A 26,755-nucleotide genomic window follows, 5' to 3' on the forward strand; every position below is an offset into this window, starting at 1 on the left:
CATTCTATAACTCTTAAAGACTAAATACTTTCATTTGACAATTTCTTCACGAAGAACTCTGGTAAAAGGGATACTGAAATCTGGTGGTTTTAAAAAAAATTAATTAAACTTATTTTATTTACTGACAGCGATCCAACACGCTATTATCCAAGATACTTTTTCTTCATGCCAAAGACAAAACGAGATAATTTGTATGAACGATGTAGTCATTCCAAATCCCCGAAACATACACAGAGCAGGTGCTTTAACGTTTACCTCATACTTTGGTACATTTGCTTCTTTTCTTTACTAAGCCCATTCTTTTCTGTTCCGTTTCATTTGTTTCACATTTAACTTTAGTTGTGTCTTCGGCTCTCCGCATATTTAGTTTGTCTGAAATATGATGAATCCGCTGTTTTACAGCCAAGATGACTTTCTTTCGCATTTGACGAAATGTAGATATAGTTAGTCAAAAGGGTATATTGCTCTTTCTGTACCTCCATATGTATGTTCTTCCCCTTGCCCATAGATATTTTCAATTTATATTTTGTTATTGCACTAAACGATTTTTTGTATAGCAATAATTACTGGACTGATTATTGAACAAAGAAAAACTCTGAACTAATTTTAGATTCTCGGTAATAAAGCGGATGTATGCCCCTTAAACATTAGAACTTGTGATTTATTTCCCTAAAGCTAGCGTAAACACACTACATATTTACGTAAGAAATATGATTCGCGAATTTTAATCCTTCTATTCGATTTTATCTGCTTTTTATGTCTCTCTCTTTGATTTTAAGCTATCGTTATTTTTATTAAATTCTAACTCAATAGGTTTCTTTTATTTTGTGAGAACTTTTTCTATACTTTTTATTACAAATGTATTACAAATGTCTCTCCGCCCAGATCAGTTGCACTAGCTTTCTGTCCAGCATCATCGCTACGGGTAACAAAGAATCAAATGCTATCAAATTGCTCAAACAAAGACGATGGTGAAAGATTTTACATAACATCGGTGTTTGTCTGTCTAAAAATTACAGAGAGTTTTATGAATATGCGTAATTTACAACAATCTATTTGTGAATTTATATCATATTTATAACGACCAGAATCATAATGTAGATAATTATACTACAAAATATTACAAAACAGAGCTTAAAAAGGTGACACAGACAATTTTACAGTATTGGCACCAAATAATAGGTTATTCACTTTTCATAATTAGTTTTCCACATAAAGCATGGAAATTGTCAAAATTGAAAAATTGAAAAATTATATGGCCACAGCCGAGAGATCACTTTTGGAACTACTTTCTTACATGAAAAATTATATCGCCACAGTCGACATATCACTTTTGCAACTACTTTCTTTTTCCATTTAGGAAGTATTATGCTCGTATGTAAGCTATTCAGACCCGTATTTCCACCTTGGTCAATTTCTATTTCTTCTTCTTCATCTTCTTCTTCTTCTTTTCTCTCTCTCTCTCTCTCTCTCTCTCTCTCTCTCTCTCTCTCTCTCTCTCTCTCTCTCTCTCTCTCATGTACAGATCTTAAAATGTGTCAATACTGTTGACATTCTAGTATACATTCATGTAATGAACGAGTAAGCGACACCAAGAATGTCTAAATTTAACCCAAACAACAAAATGTTGGCTTCAGTTATTAACTTTTCATTATTAGTTTTCCACATGAAGTATGGAAATTGTCAGTGACTGAACTTACATGAAAAATTATATCGCCACAGTCGAGAGATCACTTTTTGGAACTACTTTCTTACATGAAAAATTATATTGCCACAGTCGAGATATCACTTTTGGAACTACTTTCTTTTTCCATGGAAATTGTCAGTGACTAAACTTACATGAAAAATTATATCGCCACAGTCGAGATATCACTTTTTGGAACTACCTTCTTACATGAAAAATTATATCGCCACAGTGGAGATATCACGTTTGGAACTACTTTCTTACATGAAAAATTATATTGCCACAGTCGAGATATCACTTTTGGAACTACTTTCTTTTTCCATGGAAATTGTCAGTGACTGAACTTACATGAAAAATTATATCGCCACAGCCGAGATATCACTTTTGGAACTACTTTCTTACATGAAAAATTATATTGCCACAGTCGAGATATCACTTTTGAAACTACTTTCTTTTTCCATGGAAATTGTCAGTGACTAAACTTACATGAAAAATTATATCGCCACAGTTGAGATATCACTTTTGAAACTACTTTCTTTTTCCATGGAAATTTTCAGTGACTGAACTTACATTAAAAATTATATCGCCACAGTCGAGAGATCACTTTTTGGACTACTTTCTTACATGAAAAATTATATCGCCAGTGTCGAGATATCGCTTTTGGAACTACCTTCTTTTTCCATGGAAATTGTCAGTGACTAAACTTACATGAAAAATTATATCGCCACAGTCGAGATATCACTTTTGGAACGACTTTCTTTTTCCATGGAAATTGTCAGTGACTGAACTTACATGAAAAATTAGATCGCCACAGTCGAGAGATCACTTTTTGGACTACTTTCTTACATGAAAAATTATATCGCCACAGTCGAGATATCGCTTTTGGAACTATCTTTTTTTTCCATGGAAATTGTCAGTGACTGAACTTATATGCCCTGTTGCTGTTCGATACTAATACAGCATCGTGTACTTGTTACATTCAACAACAAACGATACACATTTTAAAGAACAAATATTGATTAAATATAGTAATAAAATTGTTTATATAGCGATATTAATTCTGATAAAAGATAGAAAAATCAGTGACAATCAAATTTGAGGTACAGCGTCTATTACTGAAATAGACGGAAGGCTTGCCAACACCCATAAATTCACGTTTGAATGCAGAAATGAACAAAAATAGAAGCCAAAATCCTTTCAAGCAAACTCACAATCATTAAAATATATAGTTTGAAAATGTTACCCTTTGAATTATGTTGGATGTCATGTATACAGTATCCCTATCCCCGCAACGTTCACTTCATCATTCCCACAAGAAATGTGTTAAGAAATTAAAAGTGTCTTTATTATCGGTTGAAAACAGTTATTAAATTTGGCAAATACGCAACCTGAACATTATGTGTACAATCTAAATTTGTACAAAGTCCTAAAATATTGCAATATTTTGTAACTTCTTTATACTGATGTGGTAATGCAGCCGTTGATCACACCGACTGGAAATCCTTGCAAATCGAAGGTTTTTGTCTATGGATATACAAAAAAGAAAAGAAAATCTACGTTGTTTTGTAAATAAACTGAAGTGTTTGACTCGGAAAGTGGAAACATTATGTATTGTCAATTTTGGATTCAAGGTGTACAAATGAATATTGGATATATTTGTAAGTCAATATAGGAATTACCGTTCTTGTGTATTTATTTTTTCTGTATTTCTTTCTTTTTTATTTACTTATAGTGAACCAACGTTATCCCATTTTTTACATTGTTAACGTCAACCTAAATGTGTGGTAGTTAAGCATGAATGAAAATGCAGTTTTGACCAAAGTTACAAGGTAAAATTACTTATGTTTTTTTACTATTCTGTACTCTCCCATTCTTCCTCTGTATATACCATGTTCAGGCACGCAAAACAACGCAACGATCCCCCTGTATGCTCTGGTGTCCTCTCCTCGTCAAAGACTTCTGTGTTCACTTATATTCCTTATTGTTCAGCATCATCATGTATTTCCTACTCCTATGGTGTACATTTTTCAGATTGTCCTGATATGTACATTGAAGATACGCCTTAAAAAGGAAATATCAATTACATTATATCTTTTGTGGAAACAATCACAAGTATAAACCACTTGGCTTTACTTAGATAATGAAAGGAAACAATTCAAAGTGTTCTAAAGGACCTGATATACAATCAGTATTTTAGGACACAGAAACAATGCCAAGTGTTATATAAAGACCTGAAATACAGTCAGTATTTTAGGACACAGAAACAATGCCAAGTGTTATATAAAGACCTGAAATACAGTCAGTATTTTAGGACACAGAAACAATGCCAAGTGTTATATCAAGACCTGAAATACAGTCAGTATTTTAGGACACAGAAACAATGCCAAGTGTTATATCAAGACCTGAAATACAGTCAGTATTTTAGGACACAGAAACAATGCCAAGTGTTATATCAAGACCTGAAATACAGTCAGTATTTTAGGACACAGAAACAATGCCAAGTGTTATATAAAGACCTGAAATACAGTCAGTATTTTAGGACACAGAAACAATGCCAAGTGTTACAGAAAGACCTGAAATACAATCAGCATTTTAGGACACAGAAACAATGCCAAGTGTTATATAAAGACCTGAAATACAGCCAGTATTTTAGGACACAGAAACAATGCCAAGTGTTATATCAAGACCTGAAATACAGTCAGTATTTTAGGACACAGAAACAATGCCAAGTGTTATATCAAGACCTGAAATACAGTCAGTATTTTAGGACACAGAAACAATGCCAAGTGTTATATCAAGACCTGAAATACAGTCAGTATTTTAGGACACAGAAACAATGCCAAGTGTTATATCAAGACCTGAAATACAGTCAGTATTTTAGGACACAGAAACAATGCCAAGTGTTATATCAAGACCTGAAATACAGTCAGTATTTTAGGACACAGAAACAATGCCAAGTGTTACAGAAAGACCTGAAATACAGTCAGCATTTTAGGACACAGAAACAATGTCAAGTGTTACATAAAGACCTGAAATACAGTCAGTATTTTAGGACACAGAAACAATGCCAAGTGTTATATAAAGACCTGAAATACAGTCAGTATTTTAGGACACAGAAACAATGCCAAGTGTTATATAAAGACCTGAAATACAGTCAGTATTTTAGGACACAGAAACAATGCCAAGTGTTATATAAAGACCTGAAATACAGTCAGTATTTTAGGACACAGAAACAATGCCAAGTGTTACAGAAAGACCTGAAATACAATCAGCATTTTAGGACACAGAAACAATGTCAAGTGTTATATCAAGACCTGAAATACAGTCAGTATTTTAGGACACAGAAACAATGCCAAGTGTTATATAAAGACCTGAAATACAGTCAGTATTTTAGGACACAGAAACAATTCTTAGTGTTCTAAAGGACCTGAAATAGAGCCAGTATTTTAGGACACAGAAACAATTCTTAGTGTTTTAAAGACCTGAAATACAGCCAATATTTTAGACACAGAAACAATTCCTAGGGTTTTAAAGGACCGGAAATACAGCTGTTGTTTTTGTTTAGAGGCATTCAATATACCCGACCTTAATGGAGCTGAGACATCGAATGTTTTATGACACGGATTTTAATTCGATACCTAAGAATCCATTTTGTAACATTTGTTATGTTCAAAATTCTGCTAAATCAAGTCTTATTCATGGCAGAGGATGAAACATTTTATGTGTATGTATATTTTTTATTTATAGATTGCTACAGACTTGTTGTTTACGTAGGAGAATAACGAATTATTACTTTTTCTTCATGTCTGCGACAGCGATTGTCTCTCTCTCTCTCTCTCTCTCTCTCTCTCTCTCTCTCTCTCTATATATATATATATATATATATATATATATATATATATATATATATATATATATATATATATACCTGCTACTATTACATATTGACATAACTGGTGATTGGGTTTTTGTGATGGTTGTATAAACGTAATTACATTTACTACTAAATGAACCTGTTTTGCACGCAAGGGCCATACAATATTCATTTGATTGGTATAGTGATGTAATCAATACAATTAGATATAGTGATGTAATCAATACAATTAAACAACACCAACATTGAGAATGCTTGTGGGCTATGGTTGAAGAGGCATACAACCAGCTGTTATCTTTAATCTCCCCTAAAAGTGAATGGTTCAAATTGCACTCATAAAAGTCATACTGTATTTGTCATGAACAAACGGTAAATCTGTAAGATTTTATTTAGTCTGTCAGTGTTTGTGCCAATCCATCATACGATGATATATTTAATCCTGAAAAGTGTGTGACGGTAAGAAAAGTGGCTTTGTCCTTCTAGGACTTCTTGTTCATTTTACATAGTACGTACTGTTTTTTTTTTATTGGCGGAATTTATTTCTTCGCTTGAAGTGGTTGCAAGATGCCATATTCACATCGAGTTTGATGCAGATAATATTCTTTGACTTTTACGAAGATTGTGAATCTAAGATAAAGATGAATGGACCTTTATTTTTGCTTAAGAAGGTGAACACTATAGAGCGTATATGTGAGGGTTTAATGCTAATGGACTTTGATTCCTATCTTAAAGTATCAAATGTGGATCAATTCGGGGCAACACTCTTTTTGCTGACAAAGCCAACTGATCAATATTTCGGGCAGTTTCATTTTAAATAGTTCTCTAAGACCATCGGATCCTACCGGGATATAACCTCAGGATATAGTTCAAACATTGCATAATCTCTTGTTTATCCCCCATGGGTGTTATCTCTGAAATTTGACTGGAAACATAGAGAACGGAAACCAAAGAATATTTAGTTCCCTGACATGTACCCGGAAACCTTTTCGAGGACAAAGACTGTCACGATTGCCGTGCAAGAAATCCAATTTTATGTCAAGGAGGTAAGACTGTGAATTTCTTAGTGTCTTGTCTAAGTTCTAAAGTCTGCCTTAGTTAACACAAAACAGAGTGCGTACATATGAAGTAATTGAAAATGTCCATATGTGTGACTTTCTTTTATGTGATTCTGTCCGTCTCTGCTTTCCTCAACTTCTGTGTTTGTTTATTTCGTCTTTTCTCTCTCAATTGTCAAACATTTCCAATTCGGCAGTCTTTTACAAATGTGCCAGGAAAGAGTAAGTATGTGAGAGTTGTTTGGTGGAATAAACTACATACTGACAACAGCAGAATATGAAGCACGAGTTTTTTAAATAATTTTCTTTCAAAGAAGCAAAATAAAACAAGAACAGAAAAACATAATCCAAATCTATGTTACATTGGACATATGCTTGGCATTTTCTTATACTTTTGCAACACATTTTAATAGTAACCATCTGATCCAGAAGTCTTAAGCAATCTGTATTTTGTCTTCTATAGTGTTTCATTTTTAAATTTGGAGGATCCAATAATACTCGCATATTGTTAAGATATTGCAGGTAAATCCAGTGATGATTGTAGTTTTATTTTTACTCGAAAGATGTTGCCTGTGGCATATCGTGGGATCCTGGCGAAACGTTATGATGATTGCATATTATGGTAAATAGATCCATTAAGACACACGGGACAAATGTTACTTTATGTACCTGTATATGTTTCCACGATATATGTTTCAAGGTATGTGTTTTTATTGGTTCACCTCCATTTAGAAAATAAAAAGCTAAAATGCTTGGTTAGTCTGACCATCTGCCTTCACGTCCAGAGAGCGATCTTTCAAATCCAGGTGAAGTTTTCGCCAAATGACATCGTAGCTCATTTTAGTCAACTACCCGAGCCATCTTCGGAGTGGACAGGCATTTTGAAAGCATGCACCTGCCTTCTGCCTCCTCTTTCAATCATATGTCACTTCTCGAAACCGTTTGACACGTTTTTTTTCTTCCATTTTAACAACTCTCCTCCAAATGAGGCTTTCCTGATCTTCCCATCAATTAGAAACCGTGTCCCACAGTTAACACAAGTTTCACTCATTGTAACATCTCGTCTTTTCTACCGTAGTCCATTTCAGTATTCATGCCACTGTGACATATAAGCCTCTCTTTAAACATGAAACTGTGAAACAAAAGCTTCGTGATTACTCAACTATTCTAGCAAATTCTCGCTGATTTTTCTCCTCCTGTTTATGTACAGTAAAAGAGGAAGATATTAGTGTGACACACAAGTGCATAAGATCGAAACTGGTAAAATATAACGAAACAAATGGTTGTTGAAATGTCACATATGGACTGAAAAACAGTAACGTAAGTGGTAAAATTTGTCCCTGGATCATCGGGGGAGGGCAGAAGGAAAGCACGAGATTTAACGGCTGGATTAGCTGACCAAAGCAAGAGATCTGGCCAAAAATAAAAAAGTCAAGTTTAATTGTAACCATATCTATCTGAATGATCAGGCTAACCACGTGCTTACTTACTTTTTAGCATGCTGAATAAAAGTAAGTCGTGAAAACATCTTCCATAACATATTCTGGCAAATTTCTCTTGTCTCAGCACATGACGTATGAACATCGCGTACATACTCATTTTACATATACTGTGTTGTTATGTATATTTAAATGTGTATCTAACTTTTGTCCATGATTGTAAATTGTAAATAGAATGTTTATAAAGCATTTGAGTTTGGAACATTCTTCGTCCAGCCTTATTCACATTTAGACAGGCGTTTTCCGTAGCAATGATGCACATCTAGGTCAAGTAAAAATGTGTATAAATAGGGATTTGATAAACTAATAATTCATTCCAGTTTCTGTCGGACATAATAAGAAAGGATACTTTTGATTTAAAATATTAATTGGAAATTTATTATTATTATTATTGATATTATTATTATTATTATTATCGCTTTTGTTTTCTCAATGTATTATTTGGAAAAAGAAAGAAAGAAAAGAACGTACATGGAAAATTCAGAAAAACGACTCCTTTAGAAAATAGCGATGTTCAGTCTATAATATGCGGACTAGATTTTTAAGAATCATTTGGATAGTTTTTACAAGAAAATTCTCAACAATATTGTTCTGTTTTCTTCTCTTTTCTACATGAACCGTTGCAAGATTTCAAAATGTAAACAAACATACAATTTCCTGCTTGTGCCCCACCGATGCAAAAGTCTCAACAAACATTACAACAAGACGTAATACTTTTAAATTTAAGACAGTGAAAACAGATGCTACTTTCAGTGATACGTCTACCTTTATGGTGCAAATGTTTGTTTTATCCTTAAACTTTTAAAAAAAAAAACGAATTAAGGGCCCCTAGTGGCCGAGTGGTCTAAAGCGATCACCGTTCCGGATCACCTCTGCCTGCATGGGTTCGATTCTCGGATTCGGCCAATGTGGGTATGTTAGAAAGCTTGCCAGAAGCTTCTCGTTTGTCGATGGTTCTTTCTGGGGGTTTCCCGGTTTTTTTCTCCACCATTTCTACTGGCATTGTGTTAAAAAAAATGGAGATAAACCCTACAATAACAACAATATAACTGATTCGATCTCTCACAAATATAAATAGCGATATTGAAAGTTTCTCCACTTAAACTTACTCCTCACAATTTTTTTTTATAAAAATAAAAACAAATTCCACAGACCATATCTTTGAAACTCTAAGTTGTTTTTGCGTGATTTTGGGATTTTAGATGATTTTACATTGTGGACTGTATCTTGTCTGTGTCATCAATACTGCAGCTTGGAACGAGATCAACGGGTACACGGTTAAAAAGTTTTTGTTCCCCTATTTCTTAAACCTTTTTGTTTAAGGTCGTTGCACACAGACTTCTGAAGATTAGATGTTGTAGTTGTAGTTGCGGTCACTTAATTATCTGTCTCTTGCTGGGTTGTATCTTTTAAGACCATCCGATTCACTGTACAAACCATCCAGTTTCATTAAAATTGTTAAAGCTACGTTAAAAATCTAAATCACACACACACACACACATACACACACACACCCATCAAACACAAAATTACGGACGTCTGTTGGCATTTTTTACATTATGCTTCCTAAAAAGTTGATGTACGTGACCGTCTTGCAAATATATCCAACTTCGAAGATCTGTTGAGTTACAACCGCTTTTGTGAATCGTTCAGCAAAATATCTCTCCACGCGGGTTCTAGTGTCATGCTCGGTCAATGTGGGTCGGTGGTTCTTACCGGGGCTTTCCCAGGTTCTTCCTCCACCACTTAACACCCATCTTGTACTGAGTAATGACGTCAAACCCCAAAAAATAAACAAACAAACAATAACATCTCTCATTTCTGAGCAACAAAGCAAGGACCATATATTTGGCAGGTAAATACGTGAAATTAAAGATACCGAACCGTATTTTGATTGCTAAATACATCAAAACATGCACCCGTTACTATGAAGCCGACGAGTTGAAAATTCACTTTTCGTGTATCGTTTTTCTGTGCACTGGGTGAATACAGTGTAGTAGAACATAAGAGAACACATCTCATTTCTCTTCTCCGAAATGTATTTATTACTGAAACTGGAAAACTAACAGAATAACAGGATTGCGAAATGTAGTCATTTTGGCCGAGATCCGGAAAAGGGATAAATGTAACAAGACACGATGGCATCAATGTTGTGTAAGCCGATACGTGTATACAGCCACTTCATCCACCTTGTTCAACAATGCTGCGTGCGCATTTTTATTCAAGAATATTTGTTCATATCTTGATGGTGTTTCACCTGACTTCTAGAAAGAAAAAATCCCGATTTTGTCGCACAATAGTATAATAAATGACCTGTGTCAATAACTGAACGTTTTTCTTACCTATCACAGAGGAATACAAATGTGCAAGGTGTAATTCAAAGCGTTATAATAAGCACGAAGCAAGTTCATTTAGTCAAAGGCTTGCTCGAACTCTGGATAAATGGATGACAAGGCTTCCTCACACTCTAACCGGTTATGTCGATTCTGTGGATGATTGTGACGACTGAACTAGGAATATTTTGGCTTCCTTATCAGTTACAAAAAAGTCATGCGTGAAATTGTATCATGGAATATCAACTGTTAATATTCAAACCTTTAAATAAATCTCAGAGGCTAAAGGCTTGAAGCAAAATGAAACAGATTGGAGGACTGATGAGACCATAAATAGTGCAATATTTCCTCAAGGAAAGGTGGTCGATTATGTTCATATTTGAACAGAAAAACTTTCCTCGTTCTAAATGTCACTAAATATTGTTCTTCATGAATGTTTGTTGTGATGGATTTATTAAAGATGGGCGTGGACCTATTGAATTCCAATACATTTTAAAATTCCAACAATCATTAACACAGGTCAATGACGATTGCGATATTTTGTTATTGTTGCTGGAGCTATTGAGAAATGGATAACAAGAAACTTTAATTTGAATTATAATTTATTTAACTTATTATATTCGAGGATGATGATGCAACAAAAAACATTCAAGACCATTCCTCAGACAAAGGGATATAATTTAAAGCACAAGATATTAGTTCCACTTCCCGATACATACAGAAAGCAGGTGATTCTTCTCGTACTCTAACGTACTTTGTCTGTGCTATTTTACTTTTAATCCTTCTTTTCTATTGCTATAACTCACATCTACAGTAACCTTCCTTAGTGCATTCGGTGACCGAAATTCTGCTGTTTTGTGAAATGGGTACTTTTCCAAGCAGAAAATGACTTTCTTGTCATTTTTAAAGGAAACTAATGACAGTTATTTTTATAATCAAAGTATATATCCCTGTTCATATAACACCACATGCATAATTTTTTTTCTAATGTTTTTTTTCCCCAGCCATACAGACTTTCAATGCCCGTGTCACTATACAGACTGTTCCTCATATAATAATAAACGTCATATTACTGATAGCCACTTGCAATATATATATATATATATATATATATATATATATATATATATATATATATATATTGTTAAAGACCCCGGTATAAGAGCGATATGCCTTTCAAATTCAGAATTTGCTTATTGTTTTTCGAATCTAATCTAGACACACCACATATTCTAGGTTAACGATATATGATAAGTGATTTCCGCATTTCATGAGTTTCACTCAACTTAAGACTGATTTCTTTATCGTCGGCCTTTTCCTTTCTGTAATCATTTATGTGCTATCACTTCTAGATTGTATTTTACTTACGACATTTTTTGCAGATTTAGCTACAACTGCCATTTATCGTCTTTCTTTTTAACTGTAAGAAGATTCTAGATATAAAGTTCGATAACTTTGAGTTCAACCCAGTCGCTGGATTTTAATAAAGGTTACCTTGAAACAAAAACGATGGGGTTAAGAGGTGGAGTAACGTAAGGCTGTTTAGACATGGCAGAAAAGAGTTTTATAAACGTGCGGAATGTACAACAACAACAACGACATCATCATCAACAACAACAACAACAACAGTAATAATAATAATAATAATAACAATAATAACAATGTAAGAAAATATGTTATAGTTAAAGAAGATATTTCAAAAGCATTATACACAGTCTTCTGTTCTTTTTTCAAAATTGCAGACTATTGGAATGGCTTCATAATTGGGCCACTGTTCCTTGTGAGCTTCTAAATATTCATAGACATTTAATAATGCAGACTTAAATATTCATTCAGACGTAATTTGCTGTGCTCTAGTTGCCTATGAATTCTGTCCACATAGAACAACAGTAGGCGATTTTAATCGCCAAGAATAAACCTTTCTTGTGGAAAGTTTGTCAACATGTAGCTCTCCCTGGCCGCTACGTGTCACTACAGACATGTCACTTTGCTGAGAATGTCAATCAATAATTATTTAAGTGATTCACATGTGTGTTTATCGATATATATATATATATATATATATATATATATATATATATATATATATATATATATATATATATATATATATATATATATAATTCAATCGTACCTACAGATGTGATATTCTCACAAAAATGTATGAGAATAAGTAAACGAAAAGATATATGAGCGAAAGTGAAGGTATGAAAATTATTACTAATTTTAGTAGGCATGTTTGATAAGGACCAAAAAATTCAATAAAAATTTCTTGCAAATACAATTTGATAAAATCAGTCAAATGTTAGGACTATGAAAAGGAAAACAATCATACATAATTAAACAGGAAAAGTTCAAAATTTGAAGAAAAAAAAGCATCGAAACTTCAGGGCAATCAATTCGCTAAATATTGTTTTCACATGGATGTTCTGTTAACCTAAATTCTTGTGCAAATAAATGATATTTACAGTAAATGTACGAAAATAGTTTCCATAGTACGGAGTCAGGGTGACATCAGTATCGTAATGGCGGAATGTCACATGATACACGTATGGCTGCGCCCATTAAAACCACAAAGGAAAGGTCTATACTCCGATGTAGAATCAATAAACTTTTGATCACATTAGTAATACAATTTGTGTCCCAGTGTTAAAATTTATATTTTGCATCATTAAAATCTGACGAAATATATATATTAGTTAATAATCGTTAACTACTCCCACTAAATTTATACTTATAAATCTCATTACAATCTGAGTGAAATCCAATTTCAGTTTACTGCCACGTATTCAGTACTTAATTAGTACTCCATTATACGACACTCTTTGCGGTCGTCTTTCTTCATTTACACGCAATTGCATTCATTATATTCAGAACATAGATCTCTGAAGATCAATACAGTATGTCCTTTTATCTAATACCAACATCAAGTGGGTCAAAGAAGTTTATTACTGAATGGGGGCTGATCGAGAGCTTCCCGTAGAGCATTCAGTACTTTTCAACGAATTAGACCACATAACCAAAGGTCGCATGCTTTCTAGTTTTCATGAGATTCGGCTAGGTATGCTATGATATGATACAGTTTTAGAGACCAAGGATGGGTACTGGATAATTCAGAATTGTTATCAATTTATATATGTGCCCCAATAACGATTTTTCAGTCACTACTTTGTAAATTCAGCACAATGTTTGGACAGTATTTATAGTAGTAGATTCTAAATATCATGAACTACACTCCATTGCTCATATAATGTAGTCTGTTCACTCTAAATTGTCTGCTTGAATTGCTTTGTGTTCCCCTTCTAGATGAATTGTCAGTGCGTCGTGCACACTGACTGCTTAAGATGAAGGTATTATTATACAAGACTGTATTTATCTATAATCGATCTTTAAATTACTTTCATCCTAATTTTACACATGTTTTGCATCTAAGTGAGTATTTTATTGTGTGTCTGTTGTGTCCAAATGAACAGAGTTTATCATTATAAGGCTGTATACGTCCTACTCTATTCATTTATCTATTTATCCCGAATCATAGGTCACTGGACCAATTTCCTTTACGTTTTAATGCCGTGAACGAGACAGGGAATATGCAGCACTTAATTATGAATCTGGATTAAATTTAGATAAACTTAAGAACTAATAATATTGAATGTTTGTTCATAAAGAATGTTACAATCTAACTGCTTCCACCACCGTACATTATCAAGATGCGTTATATTCACTTAAGTGTCTACCATTGAATGGCTAGAGACAACCGCAAGGATTTATCGATCCCTCTTGCATACCCGTAATATCTAAATCTATTTTGAAGAATCTTTTTATTTGAAATTTATATTATCAAGCTTGATTTCACCCATTTTTACAAGCAAACTATACAGATAAAAAGTTCGATATTTTCCGTTCAGCATTCCTTATATTGTCGTCTTGGACGGTTTTTAGAAGGCAATTCTTTTTTTGTTTTTGGTTAAAAAATATTATCGTTTGCCATTCAACTCAATATTACTTAAAAAGGCGCTTTTGAAATTACCTTACTATCGACGTGATAGAATATACAATGTGGCAAATTTAAGAAACCTTTGGAAAGCTGAAAACGGGGATCCAAGAAATTTGAACATTTATACATCTTTTTTTTGTGGTAGCGGAAACATAAGAACAATTACCACTTTTAAGCAAAGCTACAAAAAGGACGACGAATCATGACAGGTTGAACCAAATCTCTCTCGTGACAGAAAAAGGCTCGAAACCCAGGCAAAAGACTCCAGTATTTGGAAATGAAACCTAGTGTAATAATAGAAAGGAAATACATCCGTCTCTCTTGGAATCAAAGAAGACATCCAACATTACGTTCGAGTCAATCGGCGCTTAATGAGACAAAAAGGCAATCGGCACCACATAAACCATTTCTCAACATTTCTTTTTCATTTCAACATTATTCTCAGTCAATATTTGATATCGAGCAAAGGCCATATTTCTTCTACTTGTTCTTAATATATGTTGTACCGACTCTTAAAAATGTTAACTTTCTTTAATGAGTAAAAAGGTCAAAGACGATACAGTTGTTATTAGTATATATTATTAATTATTTTGATGATAAATGGAAGATAAGGAGTATTACTTTTACATCGTGGATTTGAGAAATTCAGTTATATCTACATTTAGATAGCTGTACATATAATTACTTCAAAACGTCCTTATATGTACTACTTAATAAAATCCTATGTTACAAATGAAGGTTATTGGATTTTATAGTGACGTGGTCACTGTATAATTACACTAATCGACTGTCGAGAAATCTATCTGTGAGCGATGCTTAAAGATGCATCAAACGAACTATTGTGATAATTAACCATTAAAAAATGAATCATTTGAAATATTAACATGTGTTTTCTTTCATCGCCTATCAAAGTTGTCATGAATAAACTGAGAAACCGTAAGATTGTATCGGTGCTTTTAGTCTTTCGAAGGACAGACCGATCCCATCGCACAATTAGGTATTTAACTGGGAAAAGTGTAGGAAGGTAACATAATTGACTTTACCCATCGAGGACCTTCCGCTCATTGTAGACAACGCACAATATACCTACTGTCAAGATTGATTTCTTCACTTGAAATGGCTACAACAGGTTGAACTATATAAAGAGTTTGGCACAAATAATCATCTTTCAGCAGTGAGACGATCGTGAATCTTAAAAGAAAAGGAGGGAAATAACTATGTGTTAAAGAAAGGAAAAACAGACAACTCATGCACTTTGGTATCATGATAGTGGAACTTGACTCTTATATTGAAGTATCAAATATGGATCAATCCAGAGCAGCGGTGTTTTTTTTTTTCCTTTTTCTTTTTATATACCATCGTATCCTACCAGGATATAACCGCAGTACATACTTTATATAATGCACAATCTCTTGTTTTCCTCGACTGCTGTCACTTTTGAAATGTGAGGAGAAACACTGAGAACGTAAACAAGAGCATGTTTGATTCACTGACTATGTACCCATACACAGTTCCGACAAGAAAAAGCGTCAGAATTACTGTACCAGCAATCCAGTTTTATGTCAAAGAGGTAAGGTTGTGGGTTGAATTCTCTTTTATCATTATGATCAATCAAAATTCATTTTACCGTTTCAAATATTATGCGACAAAAGTACATCAATATAAAAGTATAAGAAAATGTCAACATCTGCAACGGACTACTCGTCTGTCGCTCTGCCACCTTCAAGTCTGTGCTTATTTATGTTGTCTGTTGTTGGAACATGTTCGATTTGTATATCTTTTATTATGGGGGGGGTGGGGTGGAGTGTGCGTTTTTGGTAGAAATGTTATATTTCACTCGCAGTACCACACGCTTTATATTCTACATGTACAGTTAGGAGATCCCAAGAAATATTGAAAATTAATCTGAGTGTAAGCCCCCCTCCCCCGGGCTGTGAATCTTTAAATATATGTATGACATATGATATCTAATTAAGTTACTCATGGCGCAATATTTATCTTTATTTGACACTACGTTGACAGGAAACATTATATCTGTACGTTATACGGGGGCCAGGCTTAAGTTTACACATTGTTTCTCCTTAGGCGAAATGCCTGTACAAGCTTTTTGTTTGACAGTTTGGGCTTACAGATGTATTTGATCAGTTGAGATATTACGGATTCCATCACATGATTGTTGTACTGGAGCATATTTTAAAGGTAGTCCCCTGTTTATCTCACATTTTAATAGCTTCGCATGTTTGGTATCGTCATCTGGTTAGCTGAATAATATGTTCCATCCCCAATGTTGTTGGTTCGCCGAAGAGTCATTCGTCAAATCGTTTCTTCTGAACTCACTGAACAACACCTTCCAACAGTTTCAGGTTAGCGCAACAACGCCTCCCACCAGTTTCATTTTGGCGCAACAACGCCTCCCACCAATTTCAGTTTGGCGCAACAACGCCTCCCACCAGTTTCAGTTAGGCGCAACAACGCCTCCCACCAGTTTCAGTTTGGCGCAACAACGCCTCCCACCAGTTTCAGTTAGGCACAACAACGCCTCCCACCAGTTTCAGTTTGGCGCAACAACGCCTCCCACCAGTTTCAGTTTGGCGCAACAACGCCTCCCACCAATTTTCAGTTTGGCGCAACAACGCCTCCCATCAGTTTCAGTTTGGCGCAACAACGCCTCCCACCAGTTTCAGTTAGGCGCAACAACGCCTCCCACCAGTTTCAATTTGGTGCAACAACGCCTCCCACCAGTTTCAGTTTGGCGCAACAACGCCTCCCACCAGTTTCAGTTAGGCGCAACAACGCCTCCCACTAGTTTCAGTCTGGCGCAACAACGCCTCCCACCAGTTTCAGTTTGGTTCACCTACACTTCCCCTCCACCAGTTTCAGCCCTATGGCTGCAGTTTTGTGGTTCCAAACCGACACTCCGTGACAAGATCCAAGCTATGATGTACCGCTTGTAAACAAGACGTTCAAGACCCAAGGGTAAAGTACCCATGCATGTCGAGAAACACGGGCACCACGCTACGAGCGACCTACAGCGAGATGTACTCATTCAATAACTGCATGTCAAGGTAATAAAAACAAGTTATTCTAGTTAACGCTAAACGCGTCGACAAAGTCAAATATACAATGTCATCGTTTAATGCAAAACCGAATTATCTTCTTGCCTTATTCCGTGACAAACATATCATTTAGCAACACTTAGATAACACTGGACAACAAATTTTTACAAAAGTCATGTTACTGAAATAAAATTAGTCAATTCTTATCAATTTTTATGTGCTGAACACGAATATGACAGTCAAATTGCAAAATTGGCTCTAGTTTTTTTGTAATCTGCAAGAAATTAATGTTTACATAACGAAATGCATTCCAATAGTAAAAGGTCAACTGTAATAGCCTACCTATAAAAAATCAAGTCATTGACTACATCTTAGATTTCTTCGCCTGTCTCTTGTACAGCTGTTCGGGAGCATCTCTGAGGAGTGTCCAGCAGTAGTCAGCCAGCATTGTAGTGGACCATTTTCCCTGGTATCTTTGTTCCATTGTTGCGATATCTTGATGAAAACGTTCGCCGTGTTCATCACTAACAATACCACAGTTGCTAGGAAAGAAATCCAAATGGGAATGAAGGAAGTGAATCTTTAGAGACATATTGCAGCCAAGTTTCTTATACTTCATCAACATGTCTTCTACTAGTTCCTTATAGTTTTCTGCCCTAACATTTCCGAGGAAGTTTGTAGAAACTAGGCGAAAAGCATTCCATGCTTGTTTCGCGTCACCTTCCAGCAAGTTGTTGAACCGGTCATCTTTGAAAAGCTCTCGAATCTGAGGACCCACAAAAACTCCCTCTTTAATCTTTGCTTCGCTGAGTCGAGGGAATTTTTCATGCAGGTATCGGAATGCTGGCAAAGTCCGGTCAATGGCTTTCACGAAGTTCTTCATCAAACCTAGTTTGATGTGAAGGGGTGGTAACAAGATTTTCTGAGCCTCAACCAGAGCTGGGTGTTGGATATTCTTCTCTCCAATGGCTACATTCTGCCTGTGAGTCCATTCCTTCCTCATGTAGTGCATTTCCCTTGCTCGGCTATCCCACTCGCATAAGAAACACATGTATTTTGTATATCCTTGCTGCAGTCCCATTAAAAGGGCAACTACCTTCAAATCACCACAGAGGTGCCAGCTGTACTTGTTATACTCAATGGAATTCAGTAGCTGCCTTAAGTTATCGTATGTCTCTTTCATGTGGACAGCATACGCTACTGGAATAGATGGAAGAATGTTTCCATTGTGCAAAAGCACAGCCTTGAGACTCAGTTTCGAAGAGTCCACAAATAGTCTCCATTCTTGTGGGTCATGAGTGATTTTTAAAGCATTCATGAGGCCCTCAATATCGGAACAGAATATCAGATTACTTTCCTTTCTGAAGAAAGGCTCCAATTGCTGGTGGCGCTTTCGATATGCAGTAATTGTGACATCTTCTTCTAGAAGATTCCATTGTTGGAGTCTTGATCCTAGCAATTCTGCCTTGTTCTTTGATAAGTCCAAATCACGAATCAGGTCATTTAGTTCTTCCTGTGTTATTCTGTGTGGGGTTGATGATGCACCACAGTGAAAATCTGGATCACTGCATGCTGATGGACCAGGAGAAGAACAGGTCGACTCACCTTTGTCTTCGTCAGATGAATCAAGAGAATATTCTGCTGGAGGTTCTGGAATAGGAAGTCCCTCACCATGTGGAACTGGTCTCAATGCAGACGGAATGTTTGGGTAGACTATTCTCGACTTCTTTCGCTTCGTTATTCCGCCGGAAAGAGGAGGAACCAAGCAGAAGTAACAGTCATTTAGGTGGTTGCTTGGCTCTCTCCACACCATTGGGACTGCAAACGGCATTGATGACCTTTTGCAATTCAACCACTGTGAAAGCTGTGTTGTACATGTAGCACAGCATATATGCGGAGCCCAAGGCTTGTCTTGGTCACCAACCTTGCATCCGAAGTAAAGATGATATGCCTTCTTCACTTGAGAATTGATACTTTTCTTCTGGTTGGCAAACGTCACTTCCCCACAAATATAGCAAAAATTGTCCGCGGTATTAACACACTTTCGAGGCATTACTGTTCTTTATTGTACGTAAATGGATAAAATAATAAGTTTTATGTAACAGTAGCTTGAACTGTCTCGCACAACGTCTAAAATATTTTAAATGCTGAACCTATCTGATTGGGCTTTATATAGTACACTGCTTACGTCAGCTTCAGCAGCCGCCTGGCATTAGTATAATAGGCCTACACATGTATAGTACACTGCTGACGTCAACTTACTTCAGCAGCCGCATGGCATTAGTATTGCATTGCATCAGAAAATGATGCAATCAACTGTGGATGATGTGAGCATGATGGTATTATGCAATGTTACATCATTATTCCGGATGTTGCTGCAGTCCTACTGGAGAAATTTACACAGTGAAACATAGAAAATGAGGTATATGAATATCTTCAAAACGAGAGCCAATACAAATTTTTCACGGTTATATTCGTGTTCGGCACACCAAAATACTACAGATTAGGGCCTTTTCAAGTCAGTAATGATTTCACTGTTGACCAGTGTAATTTGGTCAGCGATTACTTTCAGTGTCACACACGTTATAAGACGCAATGCAGACTAAGTATCTAAGCATCTAAGAGTTTCTTGAGTACTTTGCCAAAGTAAGTATGATTGTTGGATAAATCTAACTGCATGAGTGGACCCATTCAAACATACTTTGTAGGATCAATGTGCGCATGCACTAAAAAAACAAAACAACAACATCCGGGTTGTACTTTTTCTTATTAAAATTAACTTTTCTTGTATGAAGCTAAGAAAGACCGTCCAATAAAGAAATACTCTTTTGCTTCCCCCCCCCCATAAATACCCGTATAAGATAGCTCACGTCTAACAAAAAGGACGCTACATCCTCTAATTGGGAGAGTGTAGACTGTATCTGAACGATCAGCATGATCGCTGGAGCGCTCTAACCACTAGGCCACCTCAGCGGTTTACGCAGTCGTTTGAATACCTAAAATGATACTGTTAATGATGATTATAACAATAGTAATAATTAATTATTTCGAAATGCACATTTATCAGTTATTATTACCATCATTCATTACGCATGTCAGAAGAAGCACACGAAGTTTTCTTAATTAGGTATCAAAGATCGACCTACATGACAATTCCATTTGTGGCCTTTTCATTAAGGCCTAGTCCAACCGATAAATAGGTACTGGTGTACGCTTACACTATTCGTAGTTTATCTGAGCTAGATATTGCTGTCCAGGTACAGGTGTGTCGGTACACTATTCGTAGTTTATTTGAGCTAGATATTTCTAACTTTGTACGTTTAACACACGCAATAAAGTATTTTTTTCCGGCTTAATATGGGTATGTGAGAGACCTGCCAGTAGTTTCATGTGGATCGGTGACTCTTCGCGGTTTTTCTGAGTTCCTCCACCAAATATACTGACTGCCACGTATCATGTGTTGAGAATTGTATGAAACCCCCACAAGACACACACATGCTTGTCTTTTCTTGGAGGATCCGCGATGATTCAGTAGTGAGATTGCTGGACTTCGACTTAAATGGTGCGGGTTTCAGATCCTACCGTTGTGTTTTCATGGACAAGGCACTTTACTCCAATTGCCTCGGCACTAAATAACATTTATGAGTTGCTGTGTCTTAAAACATCAAGCCAAACCTTTTCCTGGAGCTGACTTCTTCCCTGTGACTATTCCAATGTAAGGTTAAACCAAAATCAACCGTTTTTCAAAAGCGAACATTTTTTAGTTGATCTCTATCATCGTCTTTTTTCTCCTTCATGTAAATAAATACAAATTAATGCTCATAAAAAAACATAAAATCATTTTTTTTTCTTAGTGAATATTTCTTATTTATTTTGACACGTGCTCAGTTTAAAAATGACAAAGAATAAGAACATCATTATAAACTTCACATGTGTAAATGTCGATATAGCTTCAGTTCCATTTAAGTGAAAATTAAGGTAACACTGACACTAAAGGAGGATACAAAAAACTGAGACACAGTCTATGCATGCAGTGGTGTTTCTGAACAGTGCCAGCCGGGAGGGTGGAGCTTAATTTACGTCACCGAGAAAGCATTCTATATACAAGTTTATCTTATACTGTAAACAAAGCTTTGTATGGCATGGTTACATTTTAGAAAATGTTTTAACTTGCTATAAAGTATAAAACTTTCATTTGAAGCTCTTACCAGATTGAAAGGTAATAACAAATCAGAAGGTGCGAAATAGAAACTCGACGCTTATTGAACCTACAGGAACTTAACAAAAGTGAAGCATTGGCTTTATTTACGTACAATAAGGTGTACTCTTCAGCTCGCCGAAGATGAGCTAATTATATAATGACAGGTGCCAGTTGAATAAATGAATTAATTATATATTGACAGGTGCCAGTTGAATAAATGAGTTTTATATATTGACAGGTGCCAGTTGAATAAATGAGATAATTATATATTGACAGGTGCCAGTTGAATAAATGAGTTAATTATATATTGACATATGACAGTTGAATAAATGGGTGAATTATAAATTGACAAGTGCCAGTTGAATAAATGAGATAATTATATATTGACAGATGGCAGTTGAATAAATGAGTTTTATTAATTGACAGGTGCCAGTTGAATAAATGATATAATTATATATTGACAGGTGCCAGTGGAATAAATGAGTTAATTATATATTGATAGGTGCCAGTTGAATAAATGAGTTAATTATATATTGACAGGTGCCAGTTGAATAAATGAGTTAATTATATATTGACAGGTACCATCTGCAACATGCTACTTATTAATGTTTAAGTAAGGTACAGAATTTGCGAAGCCTTTTAAATATATTATGCTTGATTATTGAAGCAGTACCTCGGTCATAAATTAATTATGTACGTGCAATTGTACACACTTATGATCATGAATAAATGTAAAATGTCCATACTTTAAACAACAGTTTTATTTCTGACTTGGTTATTTACCTGTTTAAAAAAGACGGCCCTTCTTCAGCGCGACGGATTTTGGTGTGTTTTAAAAAAAAAACATAAAGACATAACCAGACAGAGGTGGGTATCACATAACGATTCGGAGTGTTTCGCTTTGCCATATGATCTACGGCGGCGCACAATGCAACCAGTGTAAAAAGTGTCAATAAATACTGGCCTTAGTTTACAGGAGCGATCCGTGGGTGATTTTATTGCTACAAAACAGTAGTCATTTTACTTAAGAGCACGCACGTGCGAATTCGATCCACGTGCACTTATCAATATTCAGCTGTAAGAAGATAAGCGAAGTGCAAAAACGTGTTTACAAATTCATCTGATAATTAAATCAGTGCAAAAAAGAAAAATATCCAAACTGAAAATGACCAATTCAATTGACCTTAAGTAGAGATAGAAAGCACCCTCAAATAGATTTTCCCTTTTAATGGAAAGAACATGTATTTTCACCAAAAAAGGCAAAAAGGGATAATTGTTTACAGACTAATTGACAATTAAAGTGACTGCGGAAAAAATGGAAATATTTTAGTAAATTTAATTAAAGTTCAAATGATCATTATATTCCTGTAGAATTAAAACCCAATATTCGTACTGGTATAGATTAGGATGTGTGATTAGGATATTTAACGTAGCTTTAAGAATTTTTCAGTCATATCGCTACGACGTCTGCAGTGTGGCAGTTGTTAGTGATGTCTAGCACTGGGACAGCATGCTGCAGACATGTAGCATGATGTCCCACCCAGTCACATTATCCTGACACCAGGCCAACCAGTCCTAACACTAACCTCTTAATGCTGAGCGTCTAGCGAGGCAGCTGTTAGTACCATTTTTGTAAGTCTTTGGTATGACTCGGCCAGGGTTCGAACCCACGATCTCCCGCATCCGAGGCGGACGCTCTAACCACTAGGCCACCGGAGCGGTCTTCACATAATTGATTTAAAAACCTGAAGAATGTGCTTCCTTTGCTCAAGAGTTTTCGCTCCTCGTACATTTAGTTGAGTAGAAAGTCTATCTCGTATAGTATTCCAAGTCTCTACATTTGTCTTCAAGAGGTTATTTATGTTTTAGAGAAACGTGATAGCAATATACCAGCAGGACCAAATTAAATCTCACAAATCTCACCATAAACAGTCAAACTATCATTTCAAGCTAATGCCCATTGGATTGCTAGTTTGATAAATACAAGTATTGATACGGGAATCTGAAATTTGCGAAAGTGTTCCCAGTCTTTAAACAAAAGGGATAGATACAAAATCAGCGATAATTCGCTTGCTTATTTTGATTCTTGTCTAACAGGTATGAAACAGTGTGTGTGTGTATGTATGTATTTATGTATATATTTGTACATATATGCTGTATTTGTAGTTTTAATTTTTTTCTAATTCGATGACTATATGTGAGACTGACTGATTATGACACAAATGTATTACCCTTAGAAAATGAAGTTGTTGCCTTTACCGATCACCGCCATCTTACCTCTGTCCGCATGGGTTCGAGTCTCGGGCTCAGCCAGTGTGAAGGCTTGACAATAGCTTCCCCTGGAGTATCTTACCGGGGTTTTCCAGGTTTCTTCCTCCACCAGTTATAGTGGCCGCCATGTACAGCCTATCATGTGCTAAAAATTTGGTTTGAACTCAAACCACCACCACCAAATATTATTATTATAATTATTATTATTATTATTATTAGTAGTAGTAGTAGTAGTAGTAGTAGTAGTAGTATTTGCAATGAGATAGAAACAAGCTATGATAAATATTTCGCTAAATTGTATAACGCAGGCCCCTATATATTTTTGTTGCTTCAGGATCTCTGAATTTATTATTATACGAACAAGGTCCATTAGCGAATATTTTCCAAATATACTATTGCTTTAAAAAAAACATCAAACTTGATTTCTATCAATAAGCGGTAAATATAAACACAATGACGTCAATAACATGATGTACGCCATTTCTACTCATTCAAGTACGACTATAAATGAGTGAATTGTAAAGAAATGTTTTCATCCGAAATGAAGTTATTATCATAAATTATTACTAATAGTTATGTTAATAATGTCGATGCTATTCATAATTTGTACTGAAGCCAGTGAAAGTTTTGATGTAGCCTGAAGAAACGTGTATTCTCTACCATGAAATTTGACGAGCTAATTGTAATGCCCTTTCCAACGGAAATATAATAATTTAATTGTTATGTTATTTCACGTATCTCTGCTTAAGATATATTTAAGATAAATGTCACGATTTTTTTTTGTCTGGATGAACTCACCATCGAAATGCACTTCCAGCTTCAACAGTTGTTACTGTGATAAAAGAGAACTAGTTATCAACATGATTCAAAATAGGATTTCAATAATTTGCACTGTAAGTAGAAAATAGGGTCATCTGGAATTTTCTTCATATACGATTCAATCGACTATTTTATTAGTAAAATGTGTTTTGACTACCTCGCCCCCTCCCCCCCCCCCCGTAAATCACCCAATTTTACTTTGAAGACTTCAACCTGCACATCAGTCATTTTTAATTCTTTGCTGGGATTCATCGTATGCAAACATTGCCAACCGCAGTAGGTCCTGTGTATATGATTGTGTTTCAAGCTCATTTCCACTCCACGTTTACCGTAAGTGATAACACGCATCGTCTTTACATTTTACCAACCTTACCTGGATTGCCGTATATGCGCAGACAGGTTAGGACTTATGTGTTCATACTACTTATTTATTCAACAGCATATCACTATCTGCAGGAGAATTATGGGACAACAGATCTGGGTCCACCCTATTCGCAGTTGCTTTCGTTAGATGTACCACGAATACGGTAGAGTTTGTATTGTTGGTAATTCAAATGTTTACCGTCAATCACCTATTTATAATGAGTACTATGCTTAGATATTTCCTATTGACAGAATTGTAAAGAGCATTTAATGCTTTCAGCTCATATGACTCGTACTGAGCATTTGAGATCTTTTAACTAACATGAATGGCGTTTCAGTTGTTGATGAATTGTCAAGACTTTCGTTACCTATTGCAGTGACATCACAAGAGGTGTGCGGGGGGTGCAGACCGCACCGGGTGACACCATCACAGGGGGTGACACCAAAATGACTGTCTATAACATTTTTGAATTTTTGTGCAGGAAGGAGGTCCATGGGGTGACACCATGAATGACCGCACTGGGTGACACCAACCCTAGTGACACCACTGACCTGTTGACTATATAAATATTCTGCTTGGTTTTATAATAGTGTAATTATCAGCAACTAGTCTTTGAATAACGATCGATTTCGGTTTTAATGACATTTCTGAACCTTTAGTTTAAATGTCGGTTAGTCTTCCTGTGGCAAACCTATGAAGATTGAAAATGAGCAGGGGATATCGTTATAAAGTCAGATCAAACTTAGCCCAGTTTACAGTTACTGGTAAACGTTTAAGTTGTCAATGTGTTCACTTAATCCAGACCGGAACTATCAGATTTGTAATGATATGACTGTAATAATTATGGGTGAATTTCAAATAATGGCATACTGAACGGAAAACGAATTCAAGTGAGTTAAGCACTATAATGTAAAACCTGGACTAGAATTCACCTTCAGACCCTCCCTCCCTTGTCTCTTCCACAAGTAAAATGCCATTGGTCATTCAAGCCACGACCAGGGCCATTTTGAAATGCAAGTGATATTTTTGGTCGTCAAGCTTTGAACAGAGTCATTTGAAATGTATTTGATTTCCTTGGTCTTTCAAGCCTTGAACAGAGCCAGTTTAAATGTACGTGATACCCTTGGTCATTCAAGCTTTGAACAGAGCCATTTGAAATGTATGTGATATCCTTGGTCTTTCAAGCCTTGAACAGAGCCATTTGAAATGTATTTGATCTCCTTGGTCTTTCAAGCCTTGAACAGAGCCAGTTTAAATGTACGTGATACCCTTGGTCATTCAAGCTTTGAACAGAGCCATTTGAAATGTATGTGATATCTTTGGTCTTTCAAGCTTTGAACAGAGCCATTTGAAACGTATTTGATATCCTTGGTCTTTCAAGCCTTGAACAGAGCCAGTTGAAATGTATGTGATATCCTTGGTCTTTCAAGCCTTGAACAGGGCCAGTTGAAATGTATGTGATATCCTTGGTCTTTCAAGCCTTGAACAGAGCCAGTTGTCATGTATATGATATCCTTGGTCTTTCAAACATTGAATAGTGCCATTTGAAACGTTAGTAGATACACTTGGTTATTAGAGCCACTACCAGAGCCAACTGAAATG

The 26,755-nt window shown here is 35.6% G+C and overlaps 1 protein-coding gene across 4 annotated transcripts in view; it reads left to right on the forward strand.

Annotated features, from left to right (window-relative positions):
- Positions 1-26,755, forward strand: part of LOC149795765 (uncharacterized) — a 95,167-nt gene that overhangs the window by 3,265 nt on the left and 65,147 nt on the right. The window contains exon 1 of one of the 4 annotated variants that reach the window (XM_089965682.1): positions 6,362-6,601. The exons of 1 other annotated variant lie outside the window; for it this stretch is intronic. In XM_089965682.1, the coding sequence (XP_089821808.1) occupies positions 6,527-6,601 (75 nt within the window). In that variant the 5' untranslated portion in view covers positions 6,362-6,526. Of the gene's footprint in view, positions 1-6,361; positions 6,602-10,959; positions 11,174-15,512; positions 16,013-26,755 lie in introns of those variants that run through there. 2 more of the 4 variants (XM_089965680.1, XM_089965681.1) reach the window with 2 other exon arrangements.

The sequence above is a fragment of the Sinohyriopsis cumingii genome, chromosome 7 (genome assembly GCF_028554795.1).
Source record: "Sinohyriopsis cumingii isolate HCF-2022 chromosome 7, ASM2855479v2, whole genome shotgun sequence".
In the NCBI taxonomy this organism is placed as follows: Eukaryota; Metazoa; Mollusca; class Bivalvia; order Unionida; family Unionidae; genus Sinohyriopsis; species Sinohyriopsis cumingii.